Genomic DNA, 16,433 nt, shown 5'->3' with positions numbered 1-16,433 from the left:
CTTAGCACCAGGATCAGCAAAATGTTTTGCACTGTGGTACGATACGTAGCCTCCATGGTTATAAATATATATTTTAGTACCGCTGTACCATCATATACTGTGGAAGCGTTCGAAACCGCTCATCTTCAGACTTGTATACCAGATATAAGGCATCCGCACTAGCATTTCACGATCTTCCTATCACTAAACCATACTGCAGTGAGACGCTAGCAAACATCTGTAGCATACCCTACGCACTACGTATTCTTGTCCGCTCCCTATTAAAGCTGTAGAGGTCAGTTTCGACACTGAGCCTGCCAGTGAGTTAACAGTACTTTGGTGAAAAATGCAATCATCTGTTTGAGCACAAGCTTTTACCGTAGCCGTTAAGAGCCGCCCGGACCATTTATCAGAGGTAACAATATTCATTGCCGTCCAGGCAGCCGGCTACGTACGATCAAGTTAAATTCATCCGCCAAACCCACTTAGGCGTAACACAGAAAATATTGTGTTGCGTCCCAATGGACAATACGAAAATGGGCGAAATTCTACCATAAAAAACGCAGGGAAGGGCAAGAGATATTTTGCGAAAGCAATGAGCAGAATCTAATAAAAATGTGTAGCACAAGAACCTTCAAATATATCAGTCTGAAGGAAGTGAAAAGCTTCGGTGAATGTAGGGGAAGTAATTTATAGCGTCCGTGCAGATTCACTCCTTTTCCGTTGTGCTAGATTTGGAATGCAGGGCAGCGACTTAACAATGCTGACGCGAGATTACAAGATGCGTTCAGAAATCCTTAACAACCCTTCACAACCACAACGGTACACTCTTAATCTGTTTCCACATAGGTTCCCCTTGGTATGTGTAATCAGGTTAAGAGTGTAAGAAGCTGTATTTTCACGTACTACATACATACAATTAGAATCGATCACTCACCTATTGCAAACAATCTATAAGAAGTAACATTCATAAAAGCAGGAGCTTGTAAAGCGTTTTGCAGCCAACACTAGAAACATGTTACACGTCATGAGGCCTTGAAATATTTAACTCGTAGATTTAAACACCACATTGTTCATCTGCATAGAGCCTATTTGTCAATAACTCGGAATGTCTAGGCATATTCTTGTACACGCAGACGGCGACAAAAATGTCTCCTGGTTTACACGGCTAACATAAACGCGCCTTAGGTGCTCTAGCATTTCCTGTTCAACTCGTCGAGCCAGACGTTTAGCTTCCGAATCGATAGAAGAATCAGCCATATCCACCATTTAATGGTTTACGCACATCACCAGCCCATTTTAGGAATGAAGGATGGCCATGCCAGAACGCGACGATAAAATATACCAACTGCAGCTCCCGCGAGACACTGTGCGTCTCTTCATTGGCTACATCTGACGTGATCCACATTGTTACCATTAGTAGCAGCTGCCGCGAACCAGTTGTCCCCATTGCCCTTTCTGACTTCACCACACCTACGGCTCGGAGGCTTCAACCGGTCATATTCTTTAGCAAGTGGCACCTTCAATGCAAGTGCACTTGAAAAACGCCGTTGAGTGGAACATGCTATTGAGACAACATTATATTTTGGGAAGAACAGTTGTAGCGAGCTTTACATTCAGGACGAAAACGACAGCACGGAAACAAAATAAGGGTGTAATTTTTGTGTTTCATGTTCTGAAGCAGCACGAAAGCTATCAGAGGTACCATAGTGGAGGGCTCCAGATCGTTTAAAGGGCCATTGTCCAGGGAAGGACATTTTAGGCGAAGGAGCCTAGTGTTTCGATCAGGTACCGGAGATAGTCTGTGCAAAATGCTACTGTGACACGCGCGCCGCAAAGCAACGAAAATACAAATCAAAGCTCTCTCATGGTCTCCTTCGGGAAGCCAGCTTCCCCGTCTTCTGCACTGGCCCGTCGAACCACAGTAATGACGTACTTTTCGCGAACGACGTCCATTGGTCCGTCTCGCTGTCTGAGGGTGAAGGATGGGTGCCTACTGCTCGCTGCACGCTTTTTCCTCGCCACGGCCCAACTGAATACAGAGGCGCGCGCTCCCTTGCCCGTTTTCTTTTTCTTTTCTTTTTTTTTTTTTTTGCGCAGGCGGAGTGCCACGCCCCACCTCCCGCCAAACGCGGAGGAGGAAGGGGAATTTCTCTTGCGGAGGCTAGACGACCAGGTAGGAGAGTGAAAAGCCTTTGCGAGGGAACGGAAGGAGAGAAACACGACATAATCGGATGATTGGGGTGGCTGTAACTGCGTTATTAGTTACTCTTTTCAAAAACATTTTGCGGCCTTGCGTTCTGAGGGCGAAGTCTCACAGTCAACGGGGAAGAAAATATTTTCGACCGGAGGGTGGACAGTGGGCCTTTAAAGTGTGACATCGGGCCCCACGCGGACCTTTTGTATTTGGACTGCATCAGGATACGGCCGCTGCACAGAGTATTTATTCCCCGAGGCCTTTCAAGAAGCAGCCGCGCTTCCCACCCACAGAGTCAATGCGTCGTAAAAGCTATTTCCGGGCCACTACGCTAACAATTACCCCTACCACACGGGAAAAAAGTTTACATATTACACTGCACCTAAAACTGAAACAAATATTAAAAATTATGGCAGAGCTTTAATCCTGCTTAAACCCGGTTATAACGAGCGCTATCCCCCGCAGCTGTGGTTAAGTGGTCAAGGCGATCGGCTACGGAAAGAGTATCCAGGCTGGTACAACCGCTCCGATTGCATTTTTTCGTGTGAAAGCAATCCACGCAGTCTAGCTAAATCGGCATCAAAACAATTAAGTCCTAGTTTGACTTTGCGAGGCCTTGAAGCCCATCCGTCGACACTCGGCGAACACTGCCATCTTTTGTCATCATTGTTTTCATTGTCACCTCTTAAGCAGATCCATATACTACCAGTTACTTTGTTAATTCAATACAGGACTCTACTGAGTGTAAGGGTCGTCCACTTCTAGCTATAACACGGTCACTGCTTTGAAAGCAACATTGCGCCCGACGTAGGCATATATCGATGCAAAGCGATGCGAGCACAGAAGGACCCGGGCGTGTTGCTTCACATGGCCTGCCACTAAGCTATATTGCATGGCCGAGTCGGACGCAATGACGCTTTGAAAGCAGTGACCGTGTTATAGCTAGAAGTGGACGAGGCTGTACATACATGTCAGAAACAATTACCGATTACATTCATTCCTATTCACTATGCCTTTATGATGAACTCGTAGCGCCATAAGTAGAAATCATGTCCATCTCCTGAAGACAATGAATGTTTATGGTGAAAGTGCTGTGCTCTTACCTTTGAACCAAACTTTGAAACAACTTCCCGAATACACTAAATCATAGCAATACTTTTCCTGTGTTCTTGAAGAAGCATTTTAAGGTAGAAGTTTAAGAATGCGTTTCATGTTGGTGTTATTAGTTTTTTTGCTTATCTTTGCTGGCTCACAAAGAGACTTACGTGTACTGAACTAGTTTATTTTTTTTTCTGTGTATATTTTTCATTTTACTTAGGTGTAATCGATAGATGCAATGTCTGAAATGGGTATTTTTACTGTGAGAACCTTTTGAAAAATGCTAATGTAAATAATTTCTCATGCATGCAAATTAGAAGACACTTCTTGCACAGATCTCAAATAGCAATTAGCTAAGCATCTAGGTGTTGTCACATGCCCTCTTCTATACGTCCGAAATAAAATCAATCAATCAAACATGGGAGTTGCAGGCCGGAGAGTGGAGCTTCTGCTCTGACATAAAAACATTTGGTCTCCACTGAGATATAAGTAGTCAGAAAGTTTTCCATCAGAACAAGTTACGAATGTATTCCTGAAAGTGGCAGGAACACATCGACGATTTTCAACTAATGGTACCTAGGTAAACTTTAAGTGCATACACGCCTGCAAAAGGAAATAAGCCGGATGGTCTTTATTTTCCTAGCCAGGTCTCGATACGTTCACTACCGTCTTTACGTGAGCCACGATGAAGCGTTTCACCAGGTTAGGTTGGGGTGCTGTCAAAATGAGTACCGAAGAGTACGGCTCTAATGTACGCTGATGTAGAGCGTAAGATCGCGACTATCATCAAGAACGCCAGGCTCATGCTTTTTGCTACCCACAGTCTTGCGACTTTGCAAGGAAACGGCTGTCGTCTACTCACTTCCAGCTGAAGACGCTGGAGTACACCCTGGAGGCCGAATGAGTGTCGATGACAAAAAGCTGCACCACAACGTCGGTAGGACCCGGCTCTTTGTGTCCGGTTTCCACGATGTACGTCTCTGAGTCTACCGTCTCTTCTATCTTGTTCACTTTGGAGCCTTTGAACCTGCGCGTTAACCAAAAATTTGTATTCGCAACCAAGGCCATTGCTACAGCCAAACAGATTGCTACATATCGATAAGTAATTATCCCTGAGGTTCTAAGTGGCTTTGCACGCAATCGTGTGGATAATTGGCTTATAACATTCCTTTCGCTTCGTATAGGGCATAGGATACGAACCAATGTAGCTGAAAAAAATTCTTAGATCTAATTTATCAAAATGTGTCCGTCGCCACACTGTCTCACGTTTAAAGCGACAGATATATGGTCAAACTACTCCTCTTTTGAGATATAGAAGAAATAATGACAGAGTTCAGGCTTAAACGTTATTCTCCTCAAATCACAGCAGCCGGAGAGCCCCATAGCACGCGACAATCACAATTCTTTCTTAAAAGAAGAAACTTTTCAATCATTTTTGTAAATAGCGCTCCTGATTGGGAAACAAAGCTGCCCGTTAGTCGCCACGAGAGATTGCCCTAGATTACTGGGAGAAACTACTAAATAACTGGGAGCATAAAATTATTACTAGCGGTCTCACTCGGAAAGCCGTCTTAGGACTTTGCTTTGTAAGAGGGCCCTCCATACATGGAGGGGCCTCTCCAATGCTATTAAGGGGCTGCGCCCCCACCCTCTTTATTATTGGCAGTAAATGTTTCTACCACCATCACCTCAGACACTTGAGCTGCAAGTTCAAAACCAGATCTTTCCACAGGGCTTTTTTTCTCACAAAGTAATAAAAATGGTGGTTGACAGGAATGCAAAGGTGCAGCCTCTGTCACACTTTTCCCGTAGACACCACAACCGCGCCAGAAGGGAAGACATACAGGTTTTCAGTAAAACTGAAAAAAGAAAAAGGAGCCTAGTGGAGGGCTACGGAGTAATTTCAACCACCTGGGGATCTTTAAAGTGTACTGGCATTGCACTGTACAGAGACGCCTCTCCAATTCGCCTCCATCGAAACGCAGTCGGGATCGAACCCGAGTGCAACGGTAAAGTAGTGTGGCATGTTAACCACTGCACCACCGTGGTGGTCCTCGCAAGCTTGATTTCTTCACGCGCGACAAAGGGCTCTGAAAGGGCTCCGACAATCATTTTGAAACACTTGCAGGCGCGCTTTGCAGGTCGTGAAAGGGCCGCCCCTGCAAAATCTTGTATTTCTGTACCTAAATATACGTGTCAATTCGTTTATCATGAACACACTTGTGCAATACTCCAGACCTTCTCAGTTCACTAGCTTCTGGAATGCTATCTGTAGGGTTCAATACAAGACGAGCTCAACACAAAACGACAAACAAGATTAGAGGACACTGACACTCCATTGTTAAGCCATTGGTAAAGCATAATTGGTGACAGCAAACGCTTTTTATGTGTAATTTTTTTTACTGCCTGAAGGGTGATGCCGTCCCCGGTAAGCTTGGACACCGCTTCTTGAAACAATTGTCCGAGTGCGTGTTGAGTGGATCAAGCTGTTCGCGTTCGACGAAGACAGGAAAATTCATATTTCACACACACAAGGACAAAGTTTTTTTTTTCACTTTTTGTTCTTTAAAATTTTTTATTTTATTTATAAACAAATATTCAGCATTGGCAAATATTTCCTTCCCATTTTGAACATTTTTACACCTATATACCCTCAGTTTTTCAATCTTTGGTTTCCTCCCCCATATCAAGTCATCGACACCGGCCACCGGTGGCTGTGTTTCGATGGAGGCGAAACGAAGTGGCGTCGGTGTACTGTGCGATGTCAGTGCACGTTAAAGATAACCAGGTGGTCGAAATTACTCCGGAGCGGGGATGGAGGCGGTAAAGGTTGGCTGTTCCTGGCTCTACGGGTATGGGACTGGTAGGTCACTGCCGCTGGCGGCGAGGACTAGCCTGCCACCGAATTTTTATCTGCTGTAGCCCTTCATTGCACCCACTGCTGCGGTGGTGGACGACGGCTGTTGTGGCGGCGCGTGTCTTTCTCTCCTTCTTTTTCCTTTCTTATCTATTTTTCTTCTGTCCGCACGAGGCAGCGGCGGTGGCTCAGCTACAGAGCCAGCAGCAGGCCAGTGCATTTTCTTTTCCTTCTTCCTACAGCCACAACATCTCTGTTGTTGTTGTTGTGGCTGTAGGAAGAAAGAAAAGGAAATGCACTGGCCTGCAACTGGCTTTGTAGCTGAGCCACCTCCGCTGCCTCGTGCGGACAGACGAGAAAATAAGCAAGAAAGCAAAAAAGAAGAGGCGAGAAAGACGCGCGCCGCAACAACAGCTGTCGTCCACCACCTAAGCGGTGGCGGGTGCAATGACGGCCTAGAACAGATAAAAATTCAGTGGCAGGGTAGCCCTCGCCGCAAGCGGCGGTGACCTACCTATCCCAGCCCCATCAGGGCCAAGATCGCTTCTGTCCGCACGAGGTAGCAGAGGTGGCTCCGCTACAGAGCCAGTAGCAGGGCCGTGCATTTTCTTTTCCTTCTTCCTACAGCCACAACATTACTCCGGAACCCTTCACTACGGCACCCTTTCTCTCTTCCCGCTTTCACTCCCACCTTCCTCCCTTCCCTTATGGCTTGGTTTAGGTGTCCCCAGAAAAACTGTGACAGATACTGCGACTTTCCTTTCCTATGAACATTTTATTATTATTATTATTATTATTATTATTATTATTATTATTATTATTATTATTATTATTATTATTATTATTATTATTATTATTATTATTATTATTATTATTATTATTATTATTATTATTATTATTATTATTATTATGTCAAGTCATTGATCAATTACACACATGGAATTTTCTTAATCAGTATCAAGCACTGGCCTTTCATTACGAATATTTGACACCTCAGTGCTCCTTTTTGAAAATTTCCATTTCTTAAATATTAAAATTAGGTAATCGATCAATTACAGTCTACCTTTTTATTACCATAAGCACTGGGTTTTCATTCTGAGTAGTTCAAGTTTTGAACTTCTTTTTGCATTTTTTTTTAGTTATTGTAATGTTGATTTATAAATGAACATATTAAATTTTCTTATTAGCATCATCAAGCACTGTATTTTAGTTCTGAGCATTACCAGATATTTAATCTTTTTCACATTTTAGGTTTCTAGATTTATTCAAATAAATAATTCGTTACTTAGACGCTACGTTCTCTCAATTATCATTAACAAACATTGGCTTTTGATTCTCAACAGTTTGTAACCATTCACGCCCACTTTTCCCAATTTTTAATCTTTTTAGGATTATTTCAATGAATTCGTCAGTTATAAAGAGGAAATGATTACGTGCCCCCCTGTACGCCTCTAACGCGCGGCGGCATATCTCATCTGGGATTGCCATGCTTTTTCTACTGGGCGCTCCGAGATCGAACCCTAGCGCCTGAATTACCGTTCCCTTCTAGAAACTGATGCTAACACAGAGATATTTGCCAAGTATGGCTCCCTTAGTGGTCCGGTCAGAGCAATATTATTTGAGTGACGACCTGTGCAAGGAATGAAAATTGTGCCTACTCCCCTTCACCCCCATCCATGGCCATGAGCCTTCCCATTCAAAAAAGGCCAATCAATCAATCAGTCAATCACACTCAACCTTTTTTTATCCTGCATCATCAAAAATTACCCTCTTACTTTCACCATTGTAACTTGTTTGAATTTCCTTTTCTCCCCTTTGCATTCTTCTCATTTCTATATGTCATCGGTTACAATGATTTCATTCCCTCGTCATCGTCTATCCCATACCAATCAACCATAAATCACGATAACTACAAATTGGCATTATAGATCTAATTTACGCAGCCACCAGTTATTTACGTCACGCGGTGCTCACAACTGCTAATATGACGCTGAGGGCTTTTCGGCCGAATGGCTGTAGAAGTTATTGCTTAAAAGTACAGAAAACAGAAAACACTATGTGACAGATGAGCGATAGGGGTTATTGAGAAAAAGCTCCTATAATTGAAGAAATATTTTGAGGGCAGCCACATGAGGCAGTACATGTTTTTATCCTGTCTTTATTTCCCACAATGCATCAAAAAGTAAGTTGATCCCTTCGGTTATCCGAATAACCTAATAATTCAAGAAAGTGACACTGACATCTATCATGTATCGCCAAGAGAACTGCGATCAATACTTGTACAATGATGTAACATAGCGACTTCACTTTCTTTGCTTTATAATGTTCCTTTTTTAAACGATGTTCCATGAATCCTGTATGATTTCGTCATTATACTGTTTTCCCTTAGCCGCACGCTCCTCTGCTGCCCGTGTGGTTGGGGGTCAGGGCTCCTCAAGCTGTTCTGACAGCTTTTTTCCTGTATTCCATGTAAACTTTTGTTTGCAGAATAAAATTTGAAATTTGAATTTGAGTTGTCCAAAGAAATAATATTTAAATCTTTTTGTGTGGGAAAATGAAGGTAACTTATTAGTGCTGTAATGGCTTGCGAGTCTGAATGAAAAAGGCTGCAAGTACGTTGAACAGCCGCCGTCCACCACCGCCGTCGTCCACCCCCGAAGCAATGGCGGGTGCAATGACAGCCTACAACAGATAAAAATTCGGTGGCAGACCAGCCCCCGCCGCAAGAGACGGTGACCCACCTGTCCCAGCCCCATCAGGAGAGGCGAAGCGAAGAGGCGTCAGTGTGCTGTGCGATGTCAGCGCATGTTAAAGATCCCCAGGGGGTCGAAATTACTCCGTAGCCCTCCACTATGACTCCTCTTTCTCTCTTTCATTTTCACTCCCACCTTCCTCCCTTCCCTTACGGCGCGGTTGAAGTGTCCACAGCAAAACAAGTGAGAAAGTTACCGTGTCTTTACCTTCCTATGAAATAATCAGTTTGAATTAATCAGTTTGCCTGTTATCGGCTTTTGTTACATATTTACAGGAAAAGCGCAGGATCTGTCACGCTTCCTCCGGCAAGTGTGCGTTTGTACGCTACATCATTGCTCTTGTATTGTGGCATTCCTTGGTGCACGTTGAAGTGCGGGATTGCAGATGGCAGAAACGCTAGACAAGAACACATCTCGCGGAATCTCGGGGAATATGACAGATATCACGCACAAATCTCGCGCACGGGATTTCGTTTCATGAGCCTAGCAAGGCTTCCGCTTTAAAACAAAAATTCAAAAATGTTTGAGATCACTGCGGCACCTTTATTGACGGAATGTGTAATAAAGAATGCTTACGCATTCCCCCAAGAAACAGGAAAAAAGAGGCTTCCGACTTAAGACGTCAACCTATGAAGTAACATCCATGGAAGTTGGGTACCACGTGACACCACATGGACATCGACATTACGCCCCTTGAGCATTTCGACGTCTGGTATATTTAATTGGCTACAGTTAATTTTCCCGCATGCACCATATTTTTCCCCATGATGTCTTTCACCCCCATCTGGTGCAACAATTCGTTTTCTTATAAGTGGTTTCGTTCTAACGTAATCCTGCCGACAACCTTCTGGTGACATGACGTTGAAAACATGCCCAGTTCATGTTTACGCATTAAAATAATTCAGCAGTAATAATTAGGACTGCCTATGCGTATGAAGGCAAAGGCTGCCTCGCACGATGCGCTGCCGCCACAGCTGCTTCCCGCGCTTCATCATATGGCCCGCGAGACCACATGACCAGTTGCACGATGCCCTCTCTACTCTTTCTGCTACGCCGCACTCTTCACTATCCCTCTGCTCATCCGAAGGTCTCGAGCTACACTAGGTCGCATGGTGCGTGGATGTCAAGGCAAACAATTGAAGATGCGTACGTCGTGGGTTCAAATCATTACGCAAACTAGACTAGCAGGTGCATGCTGAATTGTATGTGAGACGGTATGACACCATCTGGAATAATGCATATGAAATGTTAGTCAAACTTTGGTACGAAATTCCTGATTTTATTGACAACGCCAACAACAACGCCAGACGGATTTTCACACATAAGTGTTAGTAAGCCTTCCCAATAGAAGGTTTGCACACTATGACGTGACCTGAAGAACATTTTATCGGAATGTATTACAATCATACTCGATGTCTGGTAACAATGGAAGTAGCACTCGTGCAGCCCTGTTGGCAGTGAGCATCTCACACATTTCTCAATGTAGACAAACACGTATTTGAGTATTGCGGCTGCCACGTTGCGCGCTGCCTTTATTGTGTTCCGTGGAAAGCAATATTTAATACGGACTGGCGAAAGGCAGCCGAAAAGCGAGGCGGTGGTGAGCCCGAGAGTCTAGACCTAACTCGCACAGACGCCACGGCAATCAAAGATCATGCTCATGAACCATAGAAGAAATCACTGCTCTCTATTGTTTCAAATTCATTGCGGTGCTCATCATCATCAGCAAGAGCAGTAGCCTAACTGCGGCCACTTCACGACACAAGGCAAGCTCATAGAATTACAATTCACCCTATCCTACGTGCAGAAGCTACGGCCACCATGTGCCGAAGAAGTTCGTAATTCGTATTCATACCTAACGATCTGCCATTCCCTGCTATAGCTGCCATCTGTTACCCTTAGCAACCAGCGGTCATCGCATTAACAATACAAGCGCTGCCAATTCTATTTCCTTGCTCTTGATTTCGACCAGATAATTAACAGAAATTTGTTCACAAACCCCCTCAGCTCTCTTTCCGCCTGTGAATGTTTCATCTATCATTTCTATTTTCATAGCTCACCACATTCCCAATTGAGGACCACGCCACAGCTTTTTCGTTATTTCGCTTGTTTCTTCTCCTACTTACACCGCGGACTCTACTACGCTGATCTTACCTGTCTCTTTATCGCTGTTGAGCAAGTTGACCCTTATAATTTATTTCATTTTATTTATTCAATTTTTTGCATTGCGTTTAGATTTTCATAAAAGGAAGTGGTGAACATTGCGCAGAACACCCCACCTTCCATTGCAAAATCCGTTCTCATAGCATTAGAGCCGTATGCTTTGATAGGAAGCAGAACTGTATGAAATATTGACAACAGAGGCAAATGATACATGAGGTTGTCCGAGGGATAGGCTTCCTAGCATTTTGCCTCCTGAGCATTCTAAAACCAACTGCTCTCCAGCACGCTATAGCAGCTGCACTACGGAAACTTATCTAACGAAAAGCTCCAGTATTCTATCACCTAACGAGTGCATATACACGCCAACTAAGCGTTCCCTACTAGAGTTAATAACCAGGGATATCGTTTCCTATGTTTTGATATATGTCGAAAAAGCCTTGACATGGTGGAATTGAAAAATATAATTAGAGAAGCGTATTCCTTAGAAATCAGGCCTACCCGTAGATGCGGATTGATTCCACCAGTTTAACACACACACACACACACACACACACACACACACACACACACACACACACACACACACACACACACACACACACACATACACATACATACATACATACATACATACATACATACATACATACATACATACATACATACATACATACATACATACATACATACATATATACATACATACATATGTAGACGTGGGCAGGACTAAGTAAAATCTGCCTCAATGACAGAAAATTGCTCACAATGGTCTCAAGGCTTCACCAAACTTCTTGACGTCGGGGCATTCGCACAGGGTAGTCAGCTTCTTCAGACAGTCACCGTAACACGTGCGGCAACTGTGCGGATACTGTAAGGTGAGTAATATGATCAGAATCATTAACAATGTAATAGGTAAGAGGGAAGAGTAGTTTTTGTAAGGGACGGGTGATGTTTTCTTAGTTTGTTTTCCTTAGGGGCTTTCCTACCGACGAACTAATCAATAGTGCAAATCTGGTTCTTTCTGCTCTCCACAAATGGTCCACAGCTAATGATTTGGTATTTAACTCTAACAAGACCAAAGCAGTCTTTTTTCGTCCCCTTAAGTTCAGTTCAGTCGTTCAGTCGTGTCCGACTCTTCGTGACCCTATGGACCATGTCACGTCACGCTTTCCGGTCTCTCACTATCTTCCTAACATCACATAACTTCATCTTCAGTGCCTCGAGGATGCCATCTAACCATCGCGTTCGCTGCCTACCCCTTCTCCGGCGACCCTCAACCTTTCCCAACATCAAATCTTTCTCCAGCGACTCCTCTCTTCTCATCAGATGACCAAAATAGCTGAGCTTTAACTTTAGAATTTGACCCTCCAATGAGCAGTCAGGGTTTATGGTCGACAATATCGACTGATTTGATCTTCTGGCAGTGCAAGGAACTCTCAAGAGTCTTCGCCAGCACCACAATTCAAACGAGTCATTTCTTCGGCGGTGAGAATTCTTCGCAGTACAACTCTCGCATCCATACGTCACAACTGGAAAGACCATAGCACGAGTTATACGGATCTTGGTTGGCAGACTAATGTCTCTGCTCTTTACAAGGCGGTCAAGGCTAACCATTGCTCTTTTTCCCAGAAGCAGGCGTCTCCTAATTTCATGGCTGCAGTCTCCTTCCAAGGTAATCTCGGAGCCCAAGAAGAGAAAATCTGTCACAGCTTCCACTTCTTGTCCCTTGATGCTCCAGGACTTGATAGGGAAAGACGCCCTGATTTTTGTTTTTTTAATGGTCAGTTTAAGCCCAAACTTCTCACTCTCTTCTTGTACGTGCATCAGAAGTCTCTTGAGTTCCACTTCACTTTCTGCCATTAAAGTGGTATCATCCGCATATCTAAGGTTATTGATACGTTTTCCAGCAATCTTCACTTCAGCTGAAGACTCGTCCAGACCGGCCTTCCTCATGAGGCACTCTGCATATAGGTTAAATAGGCAGGGCGACAGTATGCAGCCTTTCCTCACTCCTTTCTCAATAGAAAACCAACCAGTAAGACCATGCCCAGTTCTAACTGTGGCCTCTTGCCCTTCATACAGGTTCCTGAGGAGACAGATGACTTGAAATGGAACTCCCACATCTTGGAGAGCTTGCCACAATCTGCTGTGATCTACGCAGTCAAACGCTTTCGCATAATCTATAAAGCAGAAGTAGATGGGTTTCTGGAACTCTCTTGCTTTTTTCATGATCCAGCGAAGGTTGGCAATTTGGTCTCTAGTTCCTCTGCCCTTGCGAAACCCAGCTTGCACGTCCAGAAGCTCCCGATACACACACTGCTTCAGCCTACCTTGGAGGATTTTCAACATCACCTTGCTAGCATGCGAAATAAGCGCGATCGTGCGGTAGTTGGAACAATCTTTGGCACTGCCTTTCTTTAGAATAGGGATGTAAACTGACCTCCTCCAATCCTGTGGCCACTGCAGGGTTGTCCAAATCTTCTGACATAATCTATGCAGAATGTTAACAGAGTCATGGTTGAGGTTTTGAAGCAACTCAGCTGGAATGCCATCAATTCCGCTAGCTTTCTTTTTAGCAAGGCTGGCTAAGGCCCATTCAACTTCACTCTTCAGGATGCCTGGCTTGAGATCAGTAATCACAACCGTCTCATGTTGGGTTTGCACATCCGGGTCCTTCTCGTACAGTTCTGTGTATTCATGCCACCTCTTCTTTATCTCTGAGGCTTCAGTGAGGTCCTTGCCTCGTTTGTCCTTTATCACGCCCAGCTTAGCACAGAAGCTTCCTTTGATATCTTTGATTGTCTTATACAGAGCTCTTGTGTTCCTTAATTGGCTGTTGTCCTCAACTGCTTGGCACTGTATGTTCAGGAAGGCATTCTTATCTCTCCTTGCTATTTTCTGAAAATCCGCATTGAGAACCTTGTATCTTTCTCTTTCCCCCATAACTTTTGCCATTCTCCTTTCCTCAGCTATTTGCAAAGCCTCTTCAGATAACCATTTTGCTTTCTTGCATTTCTTTTGCTTTGGAACTACCTTAGTAGCAACTTCTTGTATTATATCACGAACATCAGTCCACATATCTTCGGACCCTCTGTCTTCTAGATCTAATTCTTGAAATCGATTCCTCACTTCCACAGCATATTGTAATGAAATTTGATCCATGTCATACCTGAAAGGCCTTATAGGCCGTCCCCTTAGCCTGGATATTACTGTTAACAATACTCTGCATCTAGAAAATAACATTATTGAAATTGTAGGCAAATTCAAATCGCCCGGTGTTGTATTCGACTCTCGCATGAAGTGATCTGACCATATAATGTATATTGAAAGCAAGCTTACTAGATTTGTTGGCTTCCTCTAGAGACTTCGGAACGAATTTTCCCCAAAGCATAAGCTCCTTATTTAGCACGCTAAAGTTCAATCACACATAAACTACAGTAACTTAGTATGGGGTACAACATCCAAACCAAATTTGAAAACCATACTCGGATCCAAAAAAAGGCCATTAGACGGATCGCTGGTGCATATTGCACTGCCCACACGGAAGCATTATCTTCGCAGTATAGGATTCACCATGGGCATACCATGTTTGAGTATCGTTAACTTCACTGCCTTAAATTGTCACCTCAATAATTAAACGACTTCTTGAAGGATATTGCTGGATTTAAGGCTTACGCAAAACCCTTTCACACCAGAAGTAAACAAATATGGGACGTTCCTCGAACGAGGATGTTATATGGCAACCAAAGCCTTCTTTTTGCTTTACCATGCATACTAAATCATCATACAATACATAACCTAAACATCTTAACCAAAATTAAGGACTTCAAGCTGTATTCCTTATTTCCTCACTGTCTTTCTGTACTTTCCGTTTCTGGCCTTGAACATTACCATAATAGACACTTTATTTTCATTACGTTATACCATGTTGCGTGCTACTGTTAGATGACTGTTGGCCGTTAATTTAATGTGCTAGTTTTTAATTTGCTGCTTCATGTATATTTGAGCTCATTCTGTGCTTCATAATTTTCATGTTATATATGTATATGTTCGCCTTGATTTCACACGTTTTGTTGATCTGCCTTTCTGGGCCTTGGGCATCTTTCAAGCTATCGTTGTAGCTTTTTGCCCGAGGCCCATTTCTGTATATTACTGGAAATAATTATTTTTTTTTCAATTTCTATATATGTTTGAGTTATAGTGAGCTTCACATGTTCAGCTTTTCGACTGCAAACGCAGTTCTCTAGCATGCCTAATACAAACAAAAATCGCTTTCACGTTTCATCTTTTTGCAAGTATACAGGAACTAAAACGTGCTCGTTTCATTATAACTAATTGTTACATTGGCTGACGTCTTTAGCGCTCAGAATACACTAACCTCCACCATATACACGATATTTGAGAATACATAGCTTTCAGCCTGTAAAGATACATCGCTATATGCATAAAACCGTCGTGTTGAATTTATTGAACTGTACTTCTGAGTATAAATGCAAAGGCCCTCGACTGGGTAGAAATGCAATACACCCTCGACTCTAATACTGTTTGGGATTATATTACGCACAGTATATACGGCACACTTGATCACGCCGAAAATGTCTACTCCAGGCCGCATAAAAACAATCATCCGATCAATGTTTCTTTCGTACATTAGGTTCTGTATGTGTTCCATAAACTCTAGACTCCCGATATAAATATTAAATACGCCCTGAATTTAAAGGCAGAAGCTTATTGACAGAGAGTGTGGCTACTGAAGTGCGAAGGTAAACAAAGTAATCTGTAAAGTCGCCTGTACAAGTGGCGGATTTCTACGTATCAATATCATAGCGAATGTTCACAGCACTTTGCCTAAGTAGAGGCCTCAAGATGACGTTGCACCAATGAGGAAAAAGGCAGTAAGCCAGCTCAGCGTGAACTGGTACACTGGGTTAAGTATAAAAGTAAAATAAGGAAGCTTGACAGCTTACAAGCAGGTTTTCACTTGACTGCACTGGAGCGTGCTCGTCCTCGGCCTTTCCAGCCTGAAAATATAGACGCATCAAAATGAGTTCTCAGCAACAGACGTATCCTAAGAAAACATGGCGCCCATTCCACGCAGAACATTCACTATAATACGTCATCAGTAGCCATGCATGGGCTCAGTATACGACATAAACAAGTGCAATAAACGCCTAAAGGGAGCAAATGAAAACATTGCAAATGTCATGCCCACTGCATGATATTTAGTAGCACCTAGCCAAATTTCTACCCCAAAGCATTATTTTCAATGAAAGTGTGTTACAGCAGGAATAACTCTCGCTCTTTTCCGAGGTTGTGATAAATATATACAAGCTGTTACCTCTCGTCGCTCTCAGCATTCTCGCTGGCAATCGTAACCTCGCTATAG

General features: G+C 43.4%; 1 protein-coding gene across 1 annotated transcript in view; it reads right to left on the bottom strand.

Moving 5' to 3' along the window:
• Nucleotides 1-16,086, bottom strand: part of LOC146177501 (serine/threonine-protein kinase haspin-like) — a 46,058-nt gene extending 29,972 nt beyond the window's left edge. The window contains exons 1-3 of the mRNA XM_084581581.1: nucleotides 16,015-16,086; nucleotides 11,812-11,915; nucleotides 4,137-4,301 (exon numbers count right to left, since the gene is read on the bottom strand). Coding sequence (XP_084437707.1) covers nucleotides 4,137-4,301; nucleotides 11,812-11,915; nucleotides 16,015-16,086 — 341 coding nt within the window. The remainder of the gene's footprint in view (nucleotides 1-4,136; nucleotides 4,302-11,811; nucleotides 11,916-16,014) is intronic.
• Nucleotides 16,087-16,433: the final 347 nt, after the last annotated feature.

This window comes from Amblyomma maculatum, chromosome 10 (genome assembly GCF_055883805.1).
Source record: "Amblyomma maculatum isolate TAMU_Amacu chromosome 10, ASM5588380v1, whole genome shotgun sequence".
NCBI lineage: Eukaryota > Metazoa > Arthropoda > Arachnida > Ixodida > Ixodidae > Amblyomma > Amblyomma maculatum.
Note: the sequence above shows the minus strand (reverse complement) of the source record. Positions and strands in the feature narration are given on the sequence as shown.